This window comes from Mandrillus leucophaeus, unplaced genomic scaffold (genome assembly GCF_000951045.1).
Source record: "Mandrillus leucophaeus isolate KB7577 unplaced genomic scaffold, Mleu.le_1.0 Scaffold771, whole genome shotgun sequence".
Lineage (NCBI taxonomy): Eukaryota > Metazoa > Chordata > Mammalia > Primates > Cercopithecidae > Mandrillus > Mandrillus leucophaeus.
Window position 1 is genome coordinate 1,470,215 of NW_012108375.1, and position 22,632 is coordinate 1,492,846.

At 36.5% G+C, this 22,632-nt stretch overlaps 1 protein-coding gene across 1 annotated transcript in view; it reads left to right on the top strand.

Moving 5' to 3' along the window:
* The window catches only part of SREK1IP1 (SREK1-interacting protein 1), a 50,765-nt gene that overhangs the window by 18,592 nt on the left and 9,541 nt on the right, over positions 1 to 22,632 (top strand). Inside the window, exons 3-4 of the mRNA XM_011966764.1 lie at positions 7,847 to 7,990; positions 22,062 to 22,134. Coding sequence (XP_011822154.1) covers positions 7,847 to 7,990; positions 22,062 to 22,134 — 217 coding nt within the window. The remainder of the gene's footprint in view (positions 1 to 7,846; positions 7,991 to 22,061; positions 22,135 to 22,632) is intronic.

Consider the following 22,632-nt stretch of genomic DNA (forward strand, 5'->3'; position numbering starts at 1 on the left):
AACTGAGGCCCAGGGTTGCCGTGTTAGTCAGTGGGAAAACAGAGATGTGAACTCTGGTTATCTGGAAGATTTAATACTATGCCATGCTCCTTTTCATTTGCTTTTTAAAAAAATTGTGTTAAAATATATATAACACAAAATTTGCCATTATAACCATTTTTTAAATATACAATTCAGTGGCAGTAAATACATTCACAATGTTGTAAAGCCATCATTACTAATTACAAAACTTTTTCATTGCCCCAAATCTGTAACCATTAACCAGTAACTGTCCACTCCCTCCTTTCCCCAGTCCTTATTAACCTGTCTATCTCTGTGAATTTGCCTGTTCTAGATATTTCATATAAGTAGAATCATACATATTTGTCCTTTTGTGTCTGACTTCTTTCCCTTAGCATAATATTTTCATAGTTCATCCATGTTGTAGCATGTATTATAACATCATTCCTTTTAATGGCTAAATTATTTCTCTATACGTATATACCACATTTTGTTTATCCATTCCCCTGTGGATAAACACTTGGTTGTTTCCACATTTTGGCTACTATGAATAGTGCTGCAATGAATGTTGATGTACGAGTATCTGTTTGAGTCTATGTTTTCAATTCTTTGGGGTATGTACATAGGAGCAGAATTACTATGTTGACTTTTTTGAAAAACTGCCAAACTGGTTTTCTTTTTTTTGAGACGGAGTCTCGCTCTGCCGCCCAGGCTGAAGTGCAGTGACGCCATCTCGACTCACTGCAACCTCTGCCTCCCGGATTCAAGCGATTCTCTTGCCTCAGCCTCCCAAGTAGCTGGGAATATAGGCGCGTGCCACCATGCCTGGCTGCTTTGTATTTTTAGTAGAGAAAGGGTTTCACCGTGTTAGCCAGGATGATCTCAATCTCCTGACCTTGTGATCTGCCCGCCTCTGCCTCCCAAAGAGCTGGGATTACAGGCGTGAGCCACTGTGCCTGGCTGAAAAACTGCGAAACTGGTTTTCGTAACAGCTATACCATTTTACATTCCCACTAGAAATGTACAAGGGCTCTAATTTCTCTACCTTTTTGCCAACACTCATTATTTTCCTTTTTAAAAAATAGCGATTTGTGATCATAAGAAATACATATTTGGTCATTGTCCCTGGTTCTTGACACAGAGCTTCTAAAACTCTTGGAATTTCCTGAGTGATAGGGGTGATAGGAGAATCTTTTATTATTCATATCATGCCCCTTTCAACCATGCCTGAGTTTATACTATTAAGGTGATCTCTTGGGAGGCTCCTAGATCATTTCTGGATGGGGGCCAGTTGTCAGAGGAACAATCCATGTGATTAGAAAGTTGGAGCTTTCAGCCCCACTTCCAGACCTCCAGAAAGGGGAGAGGGATGAGGAGCTAGAGATTGAATGTAATCACTAGTGATCAGTAATTGAATCAATCATGCCTATCTAATGGGGCCTTCATAAAAACCCCTAAACTACAGGGTACAGAGAGCTGCTGGGTTTGTGCACACATAGAAGTGCTGCGATTGTGGCACACAGAGAGCACATGGAAGCTCTATGCCACTTCTTTGCCCTGTGCATCTCCTCCATTTGGCTATTCCAAGTTCCGTGCTATATAATAAACAGGTAATAGTAAGTAAACTGTTTTGTTGAGTTCTGTGAGCTTTTCTAGCAAATTTTCGAATTTGAGGATGGGGTTATGGGAACCCCCTGACCTTATAAAGCTGGCTGGTCAGAAGTATGGGTGGCCTAGACTCACTATAGGAATCTGAAATGGGAATAGTCTTGTGGGTCTGAGCCCTTAACTTGTGCTAACCCTGGGTAGTAACAGAATTGAATTGAATTGTTGGACACCCAGTTAGTGTCCAGAAAGTTGGAGAACTGGCTGTTGGTGTGGAAAAAACCCACACATTGGATGTCAGAAGCGTTATGAGTAGAAACAGTTCAGACCATCCTCGTAGGTACGAAGTGGTATCTCATTGTGGTTTTGATTTGCATTTCTTTAATGACTAATGGTGTTAAGTATCTTTCCATGTACTTATCGGCCGTTTGTATTTCTTCTATAGACAATGTCTATTCAAGCCCTTTGCTCATTTTTTCACTGGGTTGTGTTTTTGTTGTTGAGTTATAGTTGTTGTTTATGTATTCTGGATATTAAGCTCTACCAGAGAGATGATTGCAAATATATTCTCCCACTCTGTCACTTTTCACTTTCCTGATAATTTTGCACAAAAGGTTTTAATTCTGATGACCATGTTATCAATTTTTTTCTTTTGTTGCTTATGTTTTTGGTGTCAGATCTAAGAATCCATTGCACAATCCAAGGTAATGAACATTTACTCCTATGCTTTCTTCTAAGAGCTTTACGGTTTTATATTTTATTTTATTTTTAATATTTTAAAATTTTAAAATATTTTTAGTTAATTTTTACATATGGTCTGAGGTGAGGAGTCCAACTACATTCTTTCCTATGTGGAAAAGTTGTCTCTGTACCATCTGTTGAAAAGACTATTCTTTCCACACTGGATGAACTTAGCACTCTTGCTAAAACTCAGTTCACTATGTAAGTGTGGGTTTATTTCTGGACTTTCAATTCTATTCCATTGGTCTGTGTGTCTGTTCTGTGTGTCAATCAACTGCTTTGATTGCTATAGGTTTATGATAAGTTTTAAAATCAAGAAGGGTGAGTCCTCCACCTTTTTTTTTTCTTCTACATTGTTTGCTACAAGAACATTTAGATTGCTAACCATAAGAACTGTAATTTGCAACACAGTTATTACCTAGGCTTCACTAACTTATTCCCCAATAGAAAAAAAAAATCAGTAAGAAACTTTATTTATAATTTTGCAATTGATTTGTCTTATCACCTTAAGGTGACTTTGCTTGAAGCAAAGCTAAAATGGGTGTGGGGCAAAGACTGCTACCAGTGTGGTCATTATTTAAGCATTTTATTTATTTTAAATATTCATTTCAATGAGAGGATGAGAGGTGTTTGTGTACAAAGCTAGCTTAAGTACATCATCAGAATGTTAAGTGATCATCAGGAGGTTTTTTTTGTTTGGTTTTTTGTTTTTTGTTTTTGTTTTTGTTTTTGAGGCAGTTTTACTCTGCTGCCCAGGCTGGAGTGCAGTGGCACAATCTCAGCTCACTGCCACCTCCACCTCCCAGGTTCAAGCGATTATTGTGCCTTAACCTCCTGAGTAGCTGGAATTACAGGCACGTACCACCATGCCCAGTTAATTTTTGTATTTTTAGTAGAGACAAGATTTCGCCATGTTGGCCAGGCTGGTCTTGAACTCCTGTACTCAAGTGATCCACCTGCCTCAGCCTCCGTAAGTGCTGGGATTACAGGCGTGAGCCACCATGCCCAACCTGTATCATCAGAAGTTCTGATCAAAGAGGCCAGCCAAACCAACCCAGAAAGGCTTCCATTCTGCTACAAACACGTGTAACAATGCAAGAGGGAAAAAGTGTTATGTCAACAGCAACCACAACAACAACAAAAAACCCAGCTCAAAAGAATGAAAGGGAAATCCCCAGGTGCTAGACAAGAAAAGGAGCTGGAAGTCAGAGTGGGAAATCTTAGCTGAAAGCAGTGGATCCACAGGCCTACTGGGTAGGCGTTTAAGAGCTGTGGAGTGACGCTTTCAAGCCCTGGGAATGGCAGTATGGCAAGGGTGGAGCCCCTCACATAAAGTCAGACTCCTTAAAAAGGCTATGAAGCAGGGATTAGAAAAAATTTCACTCACTGAAAGAAGCAAGAATGCATATAGTGTGTTTGAAATCCCATAAAATAATTGGAAGAAAACGAATAATCGAGAATTGGCAACCTCAGCTTACACCTTGTAAGTATATCTAACTATGAAGAGTGAATTTACACTGCTTCCAGTGAGGCAGGAACTATTTTTCCCCTGCTAAGAAGTTAATGTTAAAAATTGTGCTGATATCAAATCAAATTTAAAAAATTAAGTCCAACTACATGTTGTGATTAATAAAACCACACATTAATAACTACACAGAAGTTTTCAAAATAAAAGGATAAGGCAAAAACACATGTTTGATTGAACATTGCTGATAGTCCACTGTTTTACCTACAAAAATGGCAATTTCATATCACCCAATGAATAATGAACAAAAGAGCACTAGTGGAACTGTTAGCGGTGGCAGGTATCCAAGTTACCTGTGGCGAATCTGTACAGGTCTGTAGCAGCCTCTATTCTTGCCACCTCAGAAGAAAGAATTCTACTGAGGGTCATAAGACAGAAAAAGAGACGGAGGCAAGTTTCAGAGCAGGAGTAGATGCTTATTAAAAAGCTTTAGGCCGGGCACGGTGGCTCAAGCCTGTAATCCCAGCACTTTGGGAGGCCGAGATGGGCGGATCACGAGGTCAGGAGATCGAGACCATCCTGGCTAACACGGTGAAACCCCGTCTCTACTAAAAAATACAAAAAACTAGCCGGGTGCGGTGGCGGGCGCCTGTAGTCCCAGCTACTCGGGAGGCTGAGGCAGGAGAATGGCGTGAACCCGGGAGGCGGAGCTTGCAGTGAGCCGAGATCACGCCACTGCACTCCAGCCTGGGCGACAGAGCGAGACTCCGTCTCAAAAAAAAAAAAAAAAAAAATTTAAAGCAGGAATGAAAGAAAGGAATATATACTTGGAAGAGGCCCAGGCTGGCACCTTGAGGTCAAGGCCCCATATAACCTTGAACCTAGCATTTTACATGCTGACTTACTTCCACCGTCTTGCACCCCTTTCCCTTCATTCTTTCCTTATGCATGGTGCCCTGCCTACGCTTGGGAGGTGAGCATGCACAGTATGTTTACTAGAGTTGTACACGTGTTTACCTGAGGCTTTTTCTTCCCTTTTCTGGTGGAATGCCCCCAGAAGGTCATACTCCTTCATTTTTGTCTCTTAATGCGCATGCTCGAGCCCACTTGCCCAGTTCCTGAAATCTTATTGGAAGCTGCTGATTATCAATTTCAGGTATTTTTACCTATTCAGAAACTGCCTCTCCCTGGCACTGGCTGTGACCAATTATCATTTTAGAAAGACAGTGTGACAGCTGCCGGACCATCACTTGATGGTTGCCTGATGTTCCTTTGTGAGTAGGGGAGCCCTCTCCTGCTCCACTCATGCCTGGCTAACTACCTACTGTAATAGAACCATTATAATTTCAGACTCTTGAGGGAAAAGCACTTCTGGCGATAAGGGGAAACTCAAGAACAATAAACTAAAAAGATAAAGTAATGATCTTGAAAGCATTTACTGATGTCTCTCTCTCTATATATATATAGCAAAAACTGTATTACAAGGAGAAATGGACAAACCTACCCTAGAGAAAACCTGGTGTATGTCCACAGAGACATGTACAGCTGCTCATTTCAGCATTGTTTATAATAGCAATTATTGACAAATTAATACTTGTATAATCTTAAGTACTTCTATCAGAAGTTATTAGACAAAAAAAATAAGGTGGAGAAGAGTTGAACAAGCAAACAGACATAGAACCCTTTTCAACAAATAGCAGTATGTGGTTGTGTTGTTTAACAACAGGGATACACTGTGAGAAGTGTGTCATTAGGTAATTTCATCTTTGTGTGGACATTATAGATTATAGTTTCACAAACTTGGATGTATAGTCTACTACACATCTAGGCTACGTGGTATAGCCTGTTGTTGCTAGGCTATGAACCTGTACAGCGTGTTACTGTACTGAATAGTGTAGGCAGTTGTAACACAGTGGTAAGTATTTGTGTGTCTAAACATATCTAAACATTGACAAGGAACAGTATTATAATCTTAGGGGACCTGTGTTGTCTATGTGGTCCATCATTGATGTAAACACCATTATGCGGTATGTGACTGTGTTTTTGAAATACTTAACAAATCTTTCCTAAATTTACTACATCCTAGGCCATGAAAGAAGTCTCATCAAATACCAAAGAACTAATAACATACAGATCCCATTCTCTGATAACAGTGTAGTAAATTTAGAGATTGACAATAAACACAAAGCCTGAAAACTCCTTATGTTTGGAAGCTAAAAAGAGTGCTTCTGAATGATTCATTTGTTCGGAAATCACAGTGAGGAAAACTTGTTCCAATAATATGGCAGACTAGACTAAGAAACAACTAAGAAACTTGTATAAAATGTGCAATACATATTTTAGGTACATTAATATACTAGGAAGAAAATAAAGAATTAAAGAATATTCAAAGGCCAACAACCAAAGAAAAGGAGTTGTTCCAGGAATTAAGCCTTGAGGGTATTTGATGAACCCAAGACTCTTGAACTTCGATTTTTCATAGGCCGACAGGATGCAGAGGATGAAAGCAAGGCGCAGGGCCCTGCCCAAGCAAAATTGGAACTCTAATTAGAGAGTCTCTGATATAAACCTAGGATTCCCAAAGGACTTCACTCACAAAATAAGAGACAACTAGAAACAACCCCTAGCATAGACTTGTAGTGAATCATTAGTGGATCGTGAAATGAATTATTTGGTCACCATTAGCACTGGTTGTTTTAAACACTGAATATAGAAATCCTTCAATTAACTTTTGTTTCAGTTTTTTTGTGTTAGGGTGTATTTATCCATGAATGTGTGTGTGAGTGCACTTGGTTGCATTATTTTTTACTGTTCTCAGTTCTTAAGAAAACTTAAAAGCTGCTACCCTAAAGAAAACCTAGTACATGTGCAACTGCTTATTTCAACACTGTTTATAATAGAGACATGTACAACTGCTTATTTCAACACTGTTTATAATAGAGACATGTACAACTGCTTATTTCAACACTGTTTATAATAGCAAACTACTGGAAGCAACCTATGTTTCTGTCAATAGTACGATAAATAAATAAATATAATTTTCATACAGTAGAACATTATCCATTAGATAAAATGAGCAAATTACACCTGTTATATTAGCATAGATAAATCACAAAATATTGGGCGGCAGGAAAAAATTGCAGGTATAGGTATAATTGAGTTTATTTTTTTCAGAATACATATCACAATATGTTGTTTGGGAATGATGGAGACCAACTTTAGTGCAGTTGCTTCAGAGGACAAAAAAATTGAATGAGATTGAGAAAGTGTTGCAAAAATTGATACAAGCTTTCCAGCTGTGTGCGTGTGTGTGCACAGGCATGCGAGTGAGCTTTTTCCTTAAATGAATTGAAAGTGAGCATGACAAAATGTTAATATATGGATGCTAGGTATTTAGGTATTGGTTATATTATTTTCCGTACTTTTATAGTGTTTGTAATATTTGACTTTCTAAAACATATATGTAAGTGGATAACCTGTAGTTTTCTTATAGGGTAGAGTCTTTAGGGAAATGATGCAAGAATTAAACGTTTAGGTATTCTTTAGTAAAGAGCATTCGGTTATATTAATGCTTGTGTATTATTATGCCAACTTTAATTAGATGAAAGGTATATAATTCCATGAGTACGTTAGTCAGACTGGGAAAGAAAAGGTATGGCAAAGGAATACAATATAAAATCCCAAGTATGATGGTATTTTTATATTTACTTAGTTTGGTTAAAGATATTACTGTATTTTTAGAAAGGGAAATAGAATAACTCAATACTTTGAAATCCATAAGAAGTGGTCCCCAAAAATGCTTATTGAATAAGGAGTTCTGATGAAGAAAGGAAAAAGTTCTTTCTCAGTATTGCATTCATGGAAAAGTATAGGAAAAATAACCAAACTACTACCAACTGAATAAAAGTTAAAGCTTTCTACACTGTATTATTGAAATTGTAACTTATTGGTTACCGTGAGGCAGCAAAACATACAAAAATACATAATGTGTCTGTAGTTTTATCATTCACTTTTTTGTTTGTTTGTTTCACTTAGCTGGTCACCTGACTTTTGAATGCCGCAATTTTCTCCGAGTAGACCCTAAAAGGGACATAGTTTTGGATGTCAGCAGTACAAGTAGTGAAGATAGTGATGAAGAGAATGAAGAACTGAATAAATTGCAGGCATTACAGGAAAAAAGTAAGCAATATTTTTTTTTCCATACTTTAGAAATGTTTGTAAATGTCATATCATGCTTTCCATTACACTTACTAAGATCTCTTTTGTAGTTTATGTAAGAGCTACTGCATAGGAAACAGGTTTTAAATACTGTAAGTTTCTTGCCTAAAATTGAACAGCTAAGCAAGTACAGATCCAGGAGGCAAGTCTATTTCTGACACACAGCTTATGTTTTTTGTTGTTGTTTTTTCCCCATCACATTAGGATATGTGTCAAATGGCTGAAAAAGTATGATTTAAGATTTGGTTTCTAGTCCTATTTGGCAATTTGTTTTAGCACATGACTTTCACCAAGTCACTTAACCATCCTGTGGCTCGGCTGCCTTGTGGGATAACACAAAATATTGGATTGTCAAATGATGCTCAGGCAGATCAGCGATGTTAGCCAGTATCAAGCTTCACTAATAATTTCAAGTATACAAGTGATCATGAGGCATAGGCAAAGCAGAGAGTTCTGGGCATGTCAGTACAGCTCCCCAGGTGTTTCCTTTCTACTTCAGAACCCACTCTGATCAATGTTAACAAGAAGTTTCTTTATTACTTCTACCAAAGAAAGTTGATTTGGTCATGAAACATACTCATTTTATGCTTGGGTAGTTGCATTTTCCGGGGAACTATACCCCATAAATCCATAGATTCCAGGTTTGTTTACTATCAGCAATCTCAGTTACATCCCACTAAAAGGATGTAAATAATAATTATATAAATGAGGATTCTGTGGCTAACAGGTATCATTTATTTTTTTTCCAGGAGATCTGTTGTTAGTGTGTTTCAGAGAGATTTCTCCAGGTCACTCTCTGTCTTTCCTGGGTATATCCTTCTCTCTCCCTAGAGAGAGAGTGAATTGCAGACCTATTATTTAATCCTTTCTTTCCCACGTTATGTATAAAATAGCTCATCTGTGCAGTGGGGTTTTTAGGAATAAAATGTGATGCCATAAATTAAACTACTTTGTAAACTACAAAATGCAATATGGTAAATATCACTCTGAAATAAAATATAACTTATTTTAATATAATCTTAGGCAAGGAATGAGAGTTATAAATTTTAAATTCATTTTAGTTTAGATTATCAATGAACATTAAACAATAAACTTTGTTTTTAATATCAAGCTTTCCATATTATGTCCAGTTAAGTGAAGAAGTCAAATGTAAGGTGCTAGAACAAGCTGAAAACGAAAAAGAGGCAGAGAATCCCAAAGAGGGCAAACAAGAATCATATTATATATGAGTATATACAGCTTCAGGGTAAAGATAGTTGATTGAATACACACAGTTTTGTTCTCTACTGAAATACCACTAAAATGACAGATGTAGAAAAAAATTTAAAGACATAAACTCACAAGGGCAAAGAAAATGAGTTAGGAGGGAATAGCAGTAAAATTTTGGAAACTGAAAAGCAGATGGGTGATAACTGATTATACTCTTGAAAAAGCCAAATTCTTTAGCAGTGTGGAAAGCTGTGAAGTAACCCGATATATATTCTAAAATCCCCTAAAGACATGATAAATAGTATCCTTGGGTGCCTCTGGCTGAATATAAGGCTAAAAACAGGAGGATTGGTTTCAAGTCTGCAGGAGTTAAACCCTCAGTCCCCTTCCCCTGTGAAGTCAGATGACTTCATCACCCCAGCAGACTACTGGAGGTTTATTTTCTAGACAGGGTAAAACATAAGTTCTTTAGACTGGGACACACTAACATAGCTGAAAACAGGGAGGAAGTTAAAGGCTGAGAACTTTCCAACCCTCTTCACCTATTTGGTTCCCAGACATATATCACAATTAGTCTAGGAAATACTTCACTCAAATGAGTCCCAGAAAGAAAATGTCTAAGAACTGAATGACATTAGTTTTACAATTGAAAAGGTTCCACAAGGACCAAATACAGAGCTAAAAATAGACCCACACAAAGGCACACCATTATAAAACTTCATATCACAGGGAACAAGGAAAATATAATCCAGGCTTCCAGGATCAGGGATTAAACAAGTCATCAGTCAAAGATCAGGAGTCAGAATAACTTTCCACTTCTATGAAGCAGTCCTGAAAGCTAATAGATGTGGGGAATGCCTTCACATTTTGGAAGGGAAGTTATATCCAAGTCAGAATAATATTCTCAACCAAATTATTAGCCAAGTGTGAAAACAGAATAAAGTTGTTTTCAGATATCTTCATTTTAGGTTGATTTTTATATATGGCATGAGGTGAGGGTACAGTTTTATTCTTTTGTGTGTGCATATACACTTGACCCAAGACCATTTGCTACAGACATCATTTTCCCATTGTGTGTTCTTAACACCCCTCTTGGTCAGTTCATCATATATGCATGCGCTTATTCCTGGACTTCCTCTTCTGTTCCATTGGTCTGTGTGTCTGTCTTTATGTCAGTACAATACTATTTTAATTACTATAGTTGTGTAATATATTTTGAAATCAAGGAGTGTGATGCTTACAGCTTTGTTCTTCTTAAGATTGCTTTGGCTATATGGGGTCTTTTGTGGTTCCGTATACAGTTTTGGATTATGTTTTATATTTCTGTCAAAAGAGCCATTGGGATTTTGGTAGGAATTCCATTGAATCCATAGATTGTTTTAGATAATGCAGGCATTTTAACAATATTTTTTCAGTCCATGAACACAGATATTGTCAAATGCTCTTTCTGCATCTACTGAAATATTCATTTGATTTTTAGCCTTCCTTTTCTTAATGTGGTGTTTCACATTTCTTGATTTGCATATATTGAGCCATCCTTGTATCCCATAGATGAATCCCAACTGATCATAGTGGATGATCCTTTTAATGTGCCGCTGAGTTTGGTTTGCTAGAATTTTGCTGAAGATTGTTGCATATATGTTCATCAGCTGTATTGGTCTGTAATTTTATTTTCTTAGGGTACCTGTGTCTGGCTTTGGTATCAGGGTGATGCCAGCCTTGTAAAATAAGTCTGGAAGTGATCTCTTCTCTCCAGTTCTTTAGAAGTGCTTTAGAGGAATTGGCTTAATTGCTCTTTAAATGTTTGGTAGGCTTCACCAGCAAAGCCATCTAGTCCTGGGCTTTTCTCTGTTGGGAGGATTACTGACCCAATCTCCTTACTTGTTACTGGTCTGTTCCTATTTTTGATTTCTTCATGATTCACTCCTGATACATTTTATGTTTCAAGGAATGTATTCTTGTAAGTTATCCAATTTGTTGGCATATAAATGCTCCTTGTATTCTCTTATGTAGTTATATATTTATATAACACCCCTTTATATTTCTGTGACATCACTTATACTCTTTTTTCAGTTCTAATTTTGACCCTCTGTTTTTTTTTTCAGTTAGTCTAGTTAAAGATATGTCAATTTTATCTTTTTATTAAAAAACTCTTAGTTTCTTTGAGCTTTTCTGTTGTTTTTCCAAGTCTCTATTTCATTTATTGTGGGTTTTTTTGTTGTTGTTGTTCTAGTTTCTTAAAGGTATAATGTTTGGTTGTGTTTTTTTGAGATCCTTCTTTTTTTTTTTTTGACAATATGAACCACCTCACTTGGCCCTCTTCTTTCTTAATAAAGTCGTTTATCATATAAATTTCCCTTTTAGTACTGCTTTTGCTGAATCCCATAAATTGTGGTGTGTTGTAATTTCATTTATCTCAAGATTGTTTTTTAATTTCTCTTTTGATTTCTTCTTTGACCCAATGGTTGGTCAGGTGTGTGTGGTTTAATTTCTACATTTTTGTGAATTTTCCAGTTTTTCTTTCATTACTGATTTACATTTTCATACCATTGTGGTCAGAAAAGATACTCAATATGATTCCAGTCTTCTTAAATTTGTGAAGACTTATTTTGTCGCCTAACATGCTCTGTTCTGGAGAACGTTCTATGTGCTTGAAAAGAATGTATTCTGCTGGTGTTGGATAGCATATTCTGTATATTTTGTTTTCATTAGAACCAGTTTCTCTATAAAACCTAGAAAGTAAACTCCTTGTCCATCATTGCTAAGTGGAAGAGGAAATTATTCCCATAGCTACTGTTTTATTTCCTTAGTTCCTCATAACTTTTTTGGGACATGTTTGCAGTAGTTAGTCTGAAATTATCATAACTCCAAAAAAAAAAAAAAAGAGAGCGACAGCTATTAAAAGGATAGCTAAAGTGACAATTTTAATGTCAGACCAACTAGATTTCAAAGCAAAGAATACCGGCAATAAAGAGGTTTTTTCCTAATTATAAAAGGGTCATTTGGTCAAGAGAACATACAAATTCTAAGTGTGGGCCTGGCATGGTCGCTCACGCCTGTAATCCCAGCACTTTGGGAGGCCGAGGTGGGCGGATCACCTGAGGTCAAGAGTTCGAGACCAGCCTGGTCAACATGGCGAAACCCCGTCTCTACTAAAAATACAAAAAATTAGCCGGGCATGGTGGCATGTGCCTGTAATCCCAGGTACTTAGGAGGCTCAGGCAGGAGAATCACTTGAGCCGGGGAGGCAGAGGTTGCAGTGAGCCGAGGTCATGCCACTGCATTCCAGTTTGAGCAACAGAGTGAGATTCCATCTCAAAAAAAAAAATATATATATATATATATACTCTCTAACTGTTTATGCACCTAATAACAAATATCTGAAACAAATCCTGGTATAACCGTAAATAAAAATTCTTATGGATAGACAAATTTGCAATTATAGCCATAGATCTCAACACCTTTCTCATTGACTAATGGCACAAGTAGACAGTAAATCTGTGAGGACATGGAAGACTTGAGTAACACTGTCGACCAACTTGACCCATTTAACATTTATGCAACACCTCACCCAACAACAGCAAAATATACTTTTTTGTTGTTGTTTTTGTTTGTTTTGTTTTGTTTTTAAGTGCACCTATCAAGATAGACCTGATACTGGGCCATAGCAGAAACCTACTTAGAAAATTCCCAAGTGTTTATAATTTAACATAATTGCAAATAGTCTATTGGGTCAACAAAAAAAAAAAAAGAGCAAAAGAGAATTAGAAGGTAATTTTAACTGAATGAAAATAAAAACACATTTCTGGTATGCCTCCAAAGAAGTACTTAGAGACAAGCTTATACCTGTATTAGAAAAAAAGAAGAAATGTTTCAAATCTATGACTTCAACTTCCACCTTAACAAACGAGAAAAAAGAACAAATTAAACCCACAGTAAGCAGAAGAAAGGAAATAATGAAGATCAGAGGTAAATAAATGAAATGGAAAACAAAACTACAGAAAATCAACAAAACCAAAAACTGGTTATTTGAGAAGGTCCATAAACTGAAAAATCACTATCCAAACTAATGAGATTTTAAAAAGAGAAAAGGCATATATAACTGATAACCAGAAATGAGAGAATTGATAACACTACAGATCATATGGATATAAAAGGGAGAAGAGAATATTTTAAAGAACTTTATGCCAATAAATTGGATAACTTAGATAAAATGGACAAATTACTTGAAAGATACAAACCAGCAAAAGTTTGAAGAAGAAATCTAAAATATGAAGAGTACCCCTGCATCTCTTAAGTTAAATGTTTAGTTTAAAAACTTCAGGCCGGGCGCGGTGGCTCACGCCTGTAATCCCAGCACTTTGGGAGGCTGAGACGGGTGCATCACGAGGTCAGGAGATCGAGACCATCCTGGCTAACACGGTGAAACTCCGTCTCTACTAAAAAAATACAAAAAACTAGCCGGGCAAAGTGGCGGGCGCCTGTAGTCCGGAGCTACTCGGGAGGCTGAGGCAGGAGAATGGCATAAACCCGGGAGGCGGAGCTTGCAGTGAGCCAAGATCCGACCACTGCACCCCAGCCTAGGCGACAGAACGAGACTCCGTCTCAAAAATAAATAAATAAAAATAAAAACTTCAACAAACTTCATGCCCAGTGGCTTCTCTTACAAGAAAACATTTAAAGGAGAAATAATAGAATTTGTACACAAAATCTTTTTAAAAATTGAAGGGAGGAGAGTATTTCTCAACTCAATTTATGAGACCAGCATTACCCTGATAACAAAACCAGATTAAGATATTACAAGAAAAGAAAGTTAGAGACTTATTAATACAGATGCAAAAATTCTTAAGAGAATTTTAGCAAATTGAATCTAGCAGTATATAAAAAGTATATCATGACTAAGTTGGTTTTATTTCAGGAATACATTTGTTTTATATTCAGAAGTCAGTGTAATTCATGATATTTAAGAGACTAAAAACAACCTATATTATTGTCACAATATTTTAAGAAAAATTATTCAGCAAGTCCATCATATACTTCTGATAAAAAATTCTGAGACAATTAGAAATAGAAGAGAACTTCATTAACTTCATACAAAATCTATAAAAAACCAAAATGTTACACCATACTTAATCATAAAAGACTGAAGTCTTTCCATAACATAAGAAACAAGGCAAATATGTCCACTCATACCACTTCTACTCAACATTCTGCTGGAGATTCTAGCCACTGCAGTATGGTATGAAAAATAAATCAAAAGTATCCAGATTTCAGGAAAGAGTTTAAAACTGTCTTTTTTTGCAGATGAATGATCATCTATGTAGAAGTATCTACTAAATCTATCAAAAAAAGCTTCTAGAATTAATAACTGAGTTTAGCAAAGTTGCAAGACACAAGATCAGTTAGCAGAAATCAGTTACATTTCTGTACACTGGCAGTGAACAATCAGAAGTTAAAATTTTACAGATATCTTTTACAATAGCATAAAAAATGAAATACTAAGAATGTAAATCTGACAAAAGATATGCAAGACTGAAATATATTTTACAAAATATTGTTGAGGGAAGTTAAAGAAAGAAATAAAGATATGCTATATTCATTGAGTGGAAGTTTCAATTTTAAAATAAATGTCACTTCTCCCCAGGCAGATCTATAAATTCAAAGCAATCACAATCAAAATTCCAGCAGGCCATTTGAGAAACTGACAAGCCAAGCAAGACCTTATCTCTAAAAATAAAAATTAAAAAATTGACAAGCCAATTGGAAATGTAAAGAACCTAGAAAAGCCAAAACACTTTCAAAAGGATTAGTAAAATTGAAAAACTAACACAACCTAATTTCAAGATTTTTTGTAAAGCCACAGGCAATCATGAAAGTGTAGTATCGATGTAAAGATAGATCAATGGAACAGAATAGACCCATACATATGTGATAATTGATTTTTTAATCGAAATTTTTATTTTGAGAATATTGTAGATTAACATGTAACTGTAAGAAATCACACAGAGACCCCTTTTGTCCCTTCCCTGGTTTCCCTCAATGGTAACGTCTTCGAAAACTCAGTTTCAAAGCAGGATAATATCTTTAATACAGTCTACACAGAACATTTCCATCACTACCACGACCATTCATACTGTCTTTTGATAGCTATATCCACTTCTCTCTTGCCCTCACCACCTTCCTAAGCCCTTTAAACCAAAACTTTGCTCTCTGTTTTTATAATATTGTCATTTCAATAATGTTTTGTAAATAGAATCTTACAGTATATAATCCTTTCTGATGGGCTTTTTTCACTAATTATAATTCTCTACAGACTGACATAGGTTGTTGCATGTATCAATAGTTCGTTATTTTTTATTTCTGAATAGTAGTGTGTGTTATGGATATACTACAGTTTGTTTAAGTATTTATCCACTGGATTGTCAGTTTGGGGTTATTATTAATAAAACTGCTATAAACAGGATTTGGGTGAACATAAGTCTTTATTTCTATGAGACATATGCCCCAGAGTAAAATTGCCGGGTTGTTATGGTAGTTGTATGTTTTGTTTCCTGATAAACTGTCAAACTCTACAGTGGCTGCACCATTTTACGTCCCTACGAGAAACATATGAGTGACCAGCATTTGGCTTTGTCACCAGCATTTTTGTGCTTAGCATTCTAACACATGTGTAGTTATAGCCCATTGTGGTTTTATTTACATTTTCCTAATGCCTAATAATGTTATGCATCTTTTCATTACTGTTGAATGTTGAGTTCTGAACATATATAGATATATCTGTGTGTGTGTATATATATATGTGGGTACATGTGTGTATTTTGTATGTTCTTTATACATGTTGATATTCTTTATACCATTCTAGACACTAGTACTTTCTCAGATACCTGTTTTGAAAGCATTTACTCCTAGTATGGCATTTGTCTTTTTTATCCTCTAACCAGGTCTTTCACAAAGCAGTAGTTTTTAATTTTGATGAAGTCTAGTTTATCAATTTTTCCTTTTATAGACTATACTTTTGGTGTCAAATATAAGAACTCTTTGCCTATGCATAGATCTGAAAAATGCTCATATATTTTTTTCTAAAAGTTTTGTGGTTTTAATTTTACATTTAAGTCCATGATAAATTTTGAGTTGATTTTTATGTAAGCAGTGAGGCTTGATTTTGCCTATGGTTGCTCAGTTGTTCCAACACTATTTCTTAAAAAGGCTGTCTTTCCTGCATTAAATTGCTTTGCTTTTTTTTCCTCCCGCCAAAAAAAATCGGTTGGTTCTATTTGTGTGTGCTTGTTTCTGGATTCTCTGTGCTGTTTTGTTGATCGATGTGTCTTTGCCTCCGCTAATACCACATAAACTTTATTAATATAGCTAAAAATTAGTCGAATGAGGATACTAATTCTTCCCACTTTATTCTTCATCAGAATTGTTCAAGCTATTTTAGTTCCTTTTCATGTCCATAAAAATTTTAAACTCATGTCTATATTTACAGAAAGCTTTGCTAGGATTTTGAATAGGAATTGCATTAAATGTGTATATCAGTTTGGGGAGAATGGACATCATTACTTCGTTGAGTCTTCTGACCCATGAACATGATGTGTCTCTTTGTTTATTTAAAACTTCTTGGATTTCTTTAATCAGCACTGTGTAGTTTTCAGCATATAAGGCCTATACAATTTTTATATACTTTTTTTGGAAAATTATAAATGATACTGTATCTTTAATTTTGTTCTCTGCATGTTCGTTGCTAATAAAAATGAATGGATTTTTGTTTGTTTATTTTTTCTTCTTGCTGAACTCACTAATTCTAGATTTTTTTAGACTCCTTGGGAATATCAGTGTAAATTGTCATGTCATTTGCAAATAGGAACCTGAGCTGATAGAGTGTTTTGTCATTTCCAAGTATTTCATGTAATTGAAATAGGTGAGCTTCAAAAATCATATTATTCATTCTGCTTAAATAGTATAGAATCTCTCCCAGCATTTCATCACTTGTATTGTTTTAGTACTTCTGTCATAATGGAGAGAAGTTTTTCAGGACAAATGGCATTGATCAGTTTTCTAAAAAGCTGTTGGCGTAACTGACAAAATCCTGGATACTAGAAATAGAGATAAGTAACCTATAGTACTTATTTGTACAATTTCTGAGTCTCCAGATGTACATTGTCATTGGATGTGATTTTTTTAAAAATGCCTTATTTCCCCCATCCTGTTTTTCTTCACTTTGCCTTTAATTATTTTTTCCAACTTAGTATGCCAACCATTGACACCTTAGCTGATAGCACTCAGGAAAGAGGTGGCCAGCGCCACCTCCAGAAAGGAAGAGAGATAACTGAGAGCTGGAAGACATTAAAAATAGTTCTTGGAATTTCAAGACTGCTTTCCTCCGTAATACATTTTATCTTTGGTCTGGCCATTTTTTTTTCCTTTTCTTAATTACATTTTTAGTTCTCTAAACTACATACTTCCCACTGATTGTCTTTAATAACTCACATTTTTTATATCTTCAGGACATCATCAACGTATTGTCTTAGCAAAATGCCCTTTTGAGACTCCTGTCATTTGGCTTTCCTGCTTCTTCCCATTTTTATTGTCTTCATATATCTACTGCAGGCCATTCCTCACAATTATTTGAAGACTCCTTTCTTTTTTTTTTTTTTTTTGAGACAAGGTCCCACTCTGTTGTCTAGGCTGGAGTGTAGTAACGCAATCGTGGCTTCGTGAATCACTGCAGCCTCAAACTCCTGGGCCCAAGCAATCCTCCGCCTCAGCCTCCAGTGTAGCTGAGACTACAGGCATATGCCACCATGCCTGCTAATTTTTTTTTCTTTTATAAAGACATGGTGTCACTATGTTGACCAGGCTGGTTTCTAACTCTGGGTCTCATGCGATCCTCCACCCTCAAACTCTCAATTGTCTTATTTTTTCATCTCAAGTCCTCTCATTGTTCTTAGAGACTTTCTTAGGTGACCTGTGAATGACCTGCCAACACCCTAGCTCATCTTCTGGACCTTATCATTGAAAATGATCTTTTCTGTCTCTTCACCTCAGCCACACATTTCCATGATTGCACCCTGGACCTTGTTCTCAGCCTCCAAAATTAATGTCATACACTCTACGCTTTTTACACCAAGTTCTTATCTTTCCAGTTTATTTAATGTAAAGACCCTCAGGCTATTGACCCACCACTTTCATTCAGTTAGTCTTCCCCTTATCTAGCTTAGATTCCATCATACATTATCATAATTATTCTTTTGCAAATATCAGTAACTGCCTTACTCATTTCTTTATCTTTTACCCTTATCTAGCAAGACCCCAAATACGGATGAACCTCTCTTTGCCTTCTCCATGCTGATCCCCTTACAGCAGTGCAAAGGTAAAGAGGCAGACTCGTGTTTTTATAAATTCATAATCCCTAATCTCAGCTTGCATTTATTTTTGCTAGTTCACTCCCCATACTTATTTTGTACCTTTCCCCCAGTCTTCAGACTTCCCACTTCTCCCTTCCGCCTTCGGCTAATGACTCCCTCTTTCATTGACAAAATAGAAGACACCAGATGAGAGCATCTTAGCTTCCAATTACTTAATCCACAAATTTGCATATGTATCCATCTTTCTTTTCTTTCCTTCAGTTAAAATGGAAGGACTGTCCCTCCTTTCAAAGGCATGTCCTACCATAATTGCTATGAATCTTTTTCTTCAAGAATTTTATTTCTTCAGTTATCCCCTCTCTACATCATCATTTCAATCAGCATCAATTTTTTTCTTGTTTTCCCCCCTTCTTCCCTAGATCCTTTGCATCCCTCTAGCTAACATCCCATTTCTCTGCCGCTTTCTAGCTAAACTTCTCAGAAAAGTTATTCTTACTTTCTCTACCTTTTTATTTCCATTTGTTTTTCAGTCCACTTGTCAAGGACTTTAATTACTTTTTGCCAAATCTATTTGACATTTTTCTATCCACATTCTACTTGTCCTTTAGGTACTATCTGATAGGTGGCCCCTCTCTTCTTTAACGTTCCTACTTCTTGGTTCTGGTATTCTTCCAACCCTGTGGCCCTTCTTTGTCAATCTTTTTGATAGCTCTTCTTCCTGTTCTTCTCAGCCCGTAAATGTTGGAGTTCCTCAAGATGCAGATGATCTTCCTGGGCTTTACTCCCTGTATTTTTTTTCTCATCATTCTCTAACTAAATAATTTTATTTATTCCCCATAGTTTTAAATACTATCTGTAAGCTGATCAGTGTGTGTGTCCAGACTAATCTCTAAACTTCAGAATCACATACCAAACTGCCTACTTCAGTTACCTACTTGGATGTCAAACAAGTCTTTTAGATTTCATATGTCTACAATTGAAGTCTCCACTCCCCACCCACAATTGTCCTCCAGTCTCCTACCCACTTCCCACCAATCCACATTTTAATCAATGGCACTGCTAAAATCCTGGTGGTCATCCTTGATTCCTTTCGTTCCATCGTCCTTCTCACACACATACCACCACCTCCACTGCCTTTATTCAGGGCACCACTATCTCTGGCCTGCAATACTCCAGTTACTTTATTATTCCCCTGCCTTTTCCCTTTAGCCCTTTCCAATTCATTTAACATGTTAAGACTGCCGATCACACAGTCCATCTCACTTAGAATGTAAAATCCTTACTGCTGCCTTCATGGTCTTGAATAAGCAAGTTCCTGCTTACCTCTCTGGCCTCTCATTTCAAGGTACTCTACATGTATTTATGATTTATTGTTCATCTGTTCTCATTCGTGTTCATTCTTATTCATAGTTGCCCCTCCCCTTCTATCTGCAACAACCTCTTGTTAGTTTCTAGAATGCACCAAACTCTTTTTGCCTTGGAGCTTTGGCACCGATTTCCTCTTCCTGACGTGCACTATCCTTGCTTTTCACTTAGAATGCTATCTTTGCCTGTTCATTTTCTTTCTCACCACTTAACTATAAGTTCCCTGTGGGCAAGGATCATGCACAGCAAAGACCCAGTACATAGCACAGTGCCTGACACATAAGCGTTTAGTAAATATTTGTTGAATAAAGTGTGGTCAATAAAAATCTCCTAGGATTTTATGAGACACACTGATCTCTATTCTCTACCTTGCCAAATAACCCCAAGTCTTCCTGGCTACTGAAAGGAGATCCTAACAGCAAAACTTTAATTCTCTTATTTATACATTTTTTCTGAAACCTATAAAGTCTCTACCTTGAACGTACATTGCTTTTATAATTAGAAAATATATAGATTTGGAATATATACATATATATACACAGATATTTTAAAATGTTTACAGCCAGGCGTGGTAGCTCAAGCCTATAATCCCAGCACTTTGGGAGGCCAAGGCGGGCAGATCATGAGGTCAGGAGATCAAGACCATCCTGGCTAATATGGTGAAAACCCTGTCTCTACTAAAAATACATAAAATTAGCTGGGCCTGGTGGTGGTTGCCTGTAGTCCCAGCTACTCAGGAGGCTGAGGCAGGAGAATGGCATGAACCTGGGGGTTGGAACTTGCAGTGAGCTGAGGTCATGCCACTGCACTCCAGCCTGGGTGACAGAACCAGATTCTGTCTCAAAAAAAAAAAAAAAAGAATAGCTCCAAACTCTTAGTTTTTTATAGTCTTTTTTCTTTAGAGAGCTCTTTTGGGAAATAATCTTTCTTGTAGAAAAGCTATTTCTTGAATTTTACTTTAATATTCTTTTATTAAAGTAAAATTGAATGTATTGCTGGTTTTTGTTTTTGTTTTGTTTTGTTTTGTTTTTTTGAGACTAAGTCTCACTCTGTTGCCCAAGTTGGACTGCAGTGGCTTAGTCTCGGCTGACTGCAACCTCTGCCTCCCGGGTTCAAGTAATTCTCCTGCCTTAGCCTCCTGAGTAGCTGGGATTATAGGCTCCTGCCACCACACCTGGCTAATTTTTTATATTTTTAGTAGAAGTGGGGTTTCATCATGTTGTCCAGCCTAGTCTTGAACTTCTGACCTTGTGATCCGCCCACCTCGCCTCCCAAAGTGCTGGGATTACAGGCGTGAGCCACTGCGCCCGGCCTGTTCTTTCTTTAAATAAACGTAAACAAGCTCTGTCACCCAGAAATACTTCTTATATGTAAAAGATTTCTTTGCTTATTGTTTCTAACAATGAAAGTAGAAATTGATAAATTATGGCTCATGGGAACACTATTCTGTGTTTAATAATGATATTGATATATGTTTAATGACAAAGGTAAATATCTGCTATGTTAAGTGAAAAAAATAAGCTGCAAAATATATGTGACAGTACGTTTTTCAAAGGCAAAAAAATACTTGGAACTTACGTGCAACTATGTGTATATGAGTAAATGTGTGTGTATGAGTAAATGTGTGTGTATGAGTAAATGTGTGCGTGTTTGGTTTTGTAAAAAGAATGCCTAGAAGAATAGACACCGAATAGTGTATTTAAAAAACAAGTTAGAGAATAATATGTATTGCATGATCCTAATTTTGTTGCAGAAGAAAATTTTAAAACTGTGCACTGTTGTACTGTTCTGCTTTTTGAGGCCCAAATGGTGCCCATCAAACCACTGGCATTGACATCCTATGGGAATTAGAGGTGGGGTACTTGCATTTTTTTGCTTGATGGACTTAGTATTTGAAATGTTTATAAAAAGCATTTAATACTTTTATGAGTTTTTTAATGGATAAAGATAATTAAGAAAGGGGAAAATTATTACAAAAGAAGTACAATATCCTAACCAGTGAAATTCACCAACAGCTAAAATTTTAACGTATTTACATGCCATATTAATATATAGACTCATGATGACTGGATTTTTTTCTTCTCACCTCCCAGGAATAAATGAAGAAGAGGAAAAGAAAAAAGAAAAAAGCAAAGAAAAAATCAAATTGAAAAAAAAAAGGAAAAGGTATTTTTTAACAGCATTTTAAAAAACAAAGCAGGCCTATGAGTCTAGGATGGATTATAAAATTTTATTTTTTACGTATAATACAGTTAATTTAATATTTTTTCTTCAACAACTAAGCTTTTCATTGAGCTTAAGTTTAAACTCTTTATATTTTGTCTTCATATACATGAAGTTGACAAAAATATTTGTATTCTTGTAATATTACCATGGCTAATAAATTAACTTATTAATAGAATTTAATAGAACTTGTCATGCTGTCCAGGTGCGATGGCTCATGCCTATAATCCCAGCACTTTGAGAGGTAAAGGCAGGAGAATGGCTTGAGCCCAGGAGTTTGAGACAGGCTTGGGCAACACAGTGATACCTCATCTCTGCAAAAGGAAAAAAAAATATCCAAGTGTGATGGCATGTACCTGTGTTCCCAGCTACATGGAAGGCCGAGGTGGAAGGATTGCTTGAGCCCAGGAGATGTGATCACACCGCTAAACTCCAGCCTGG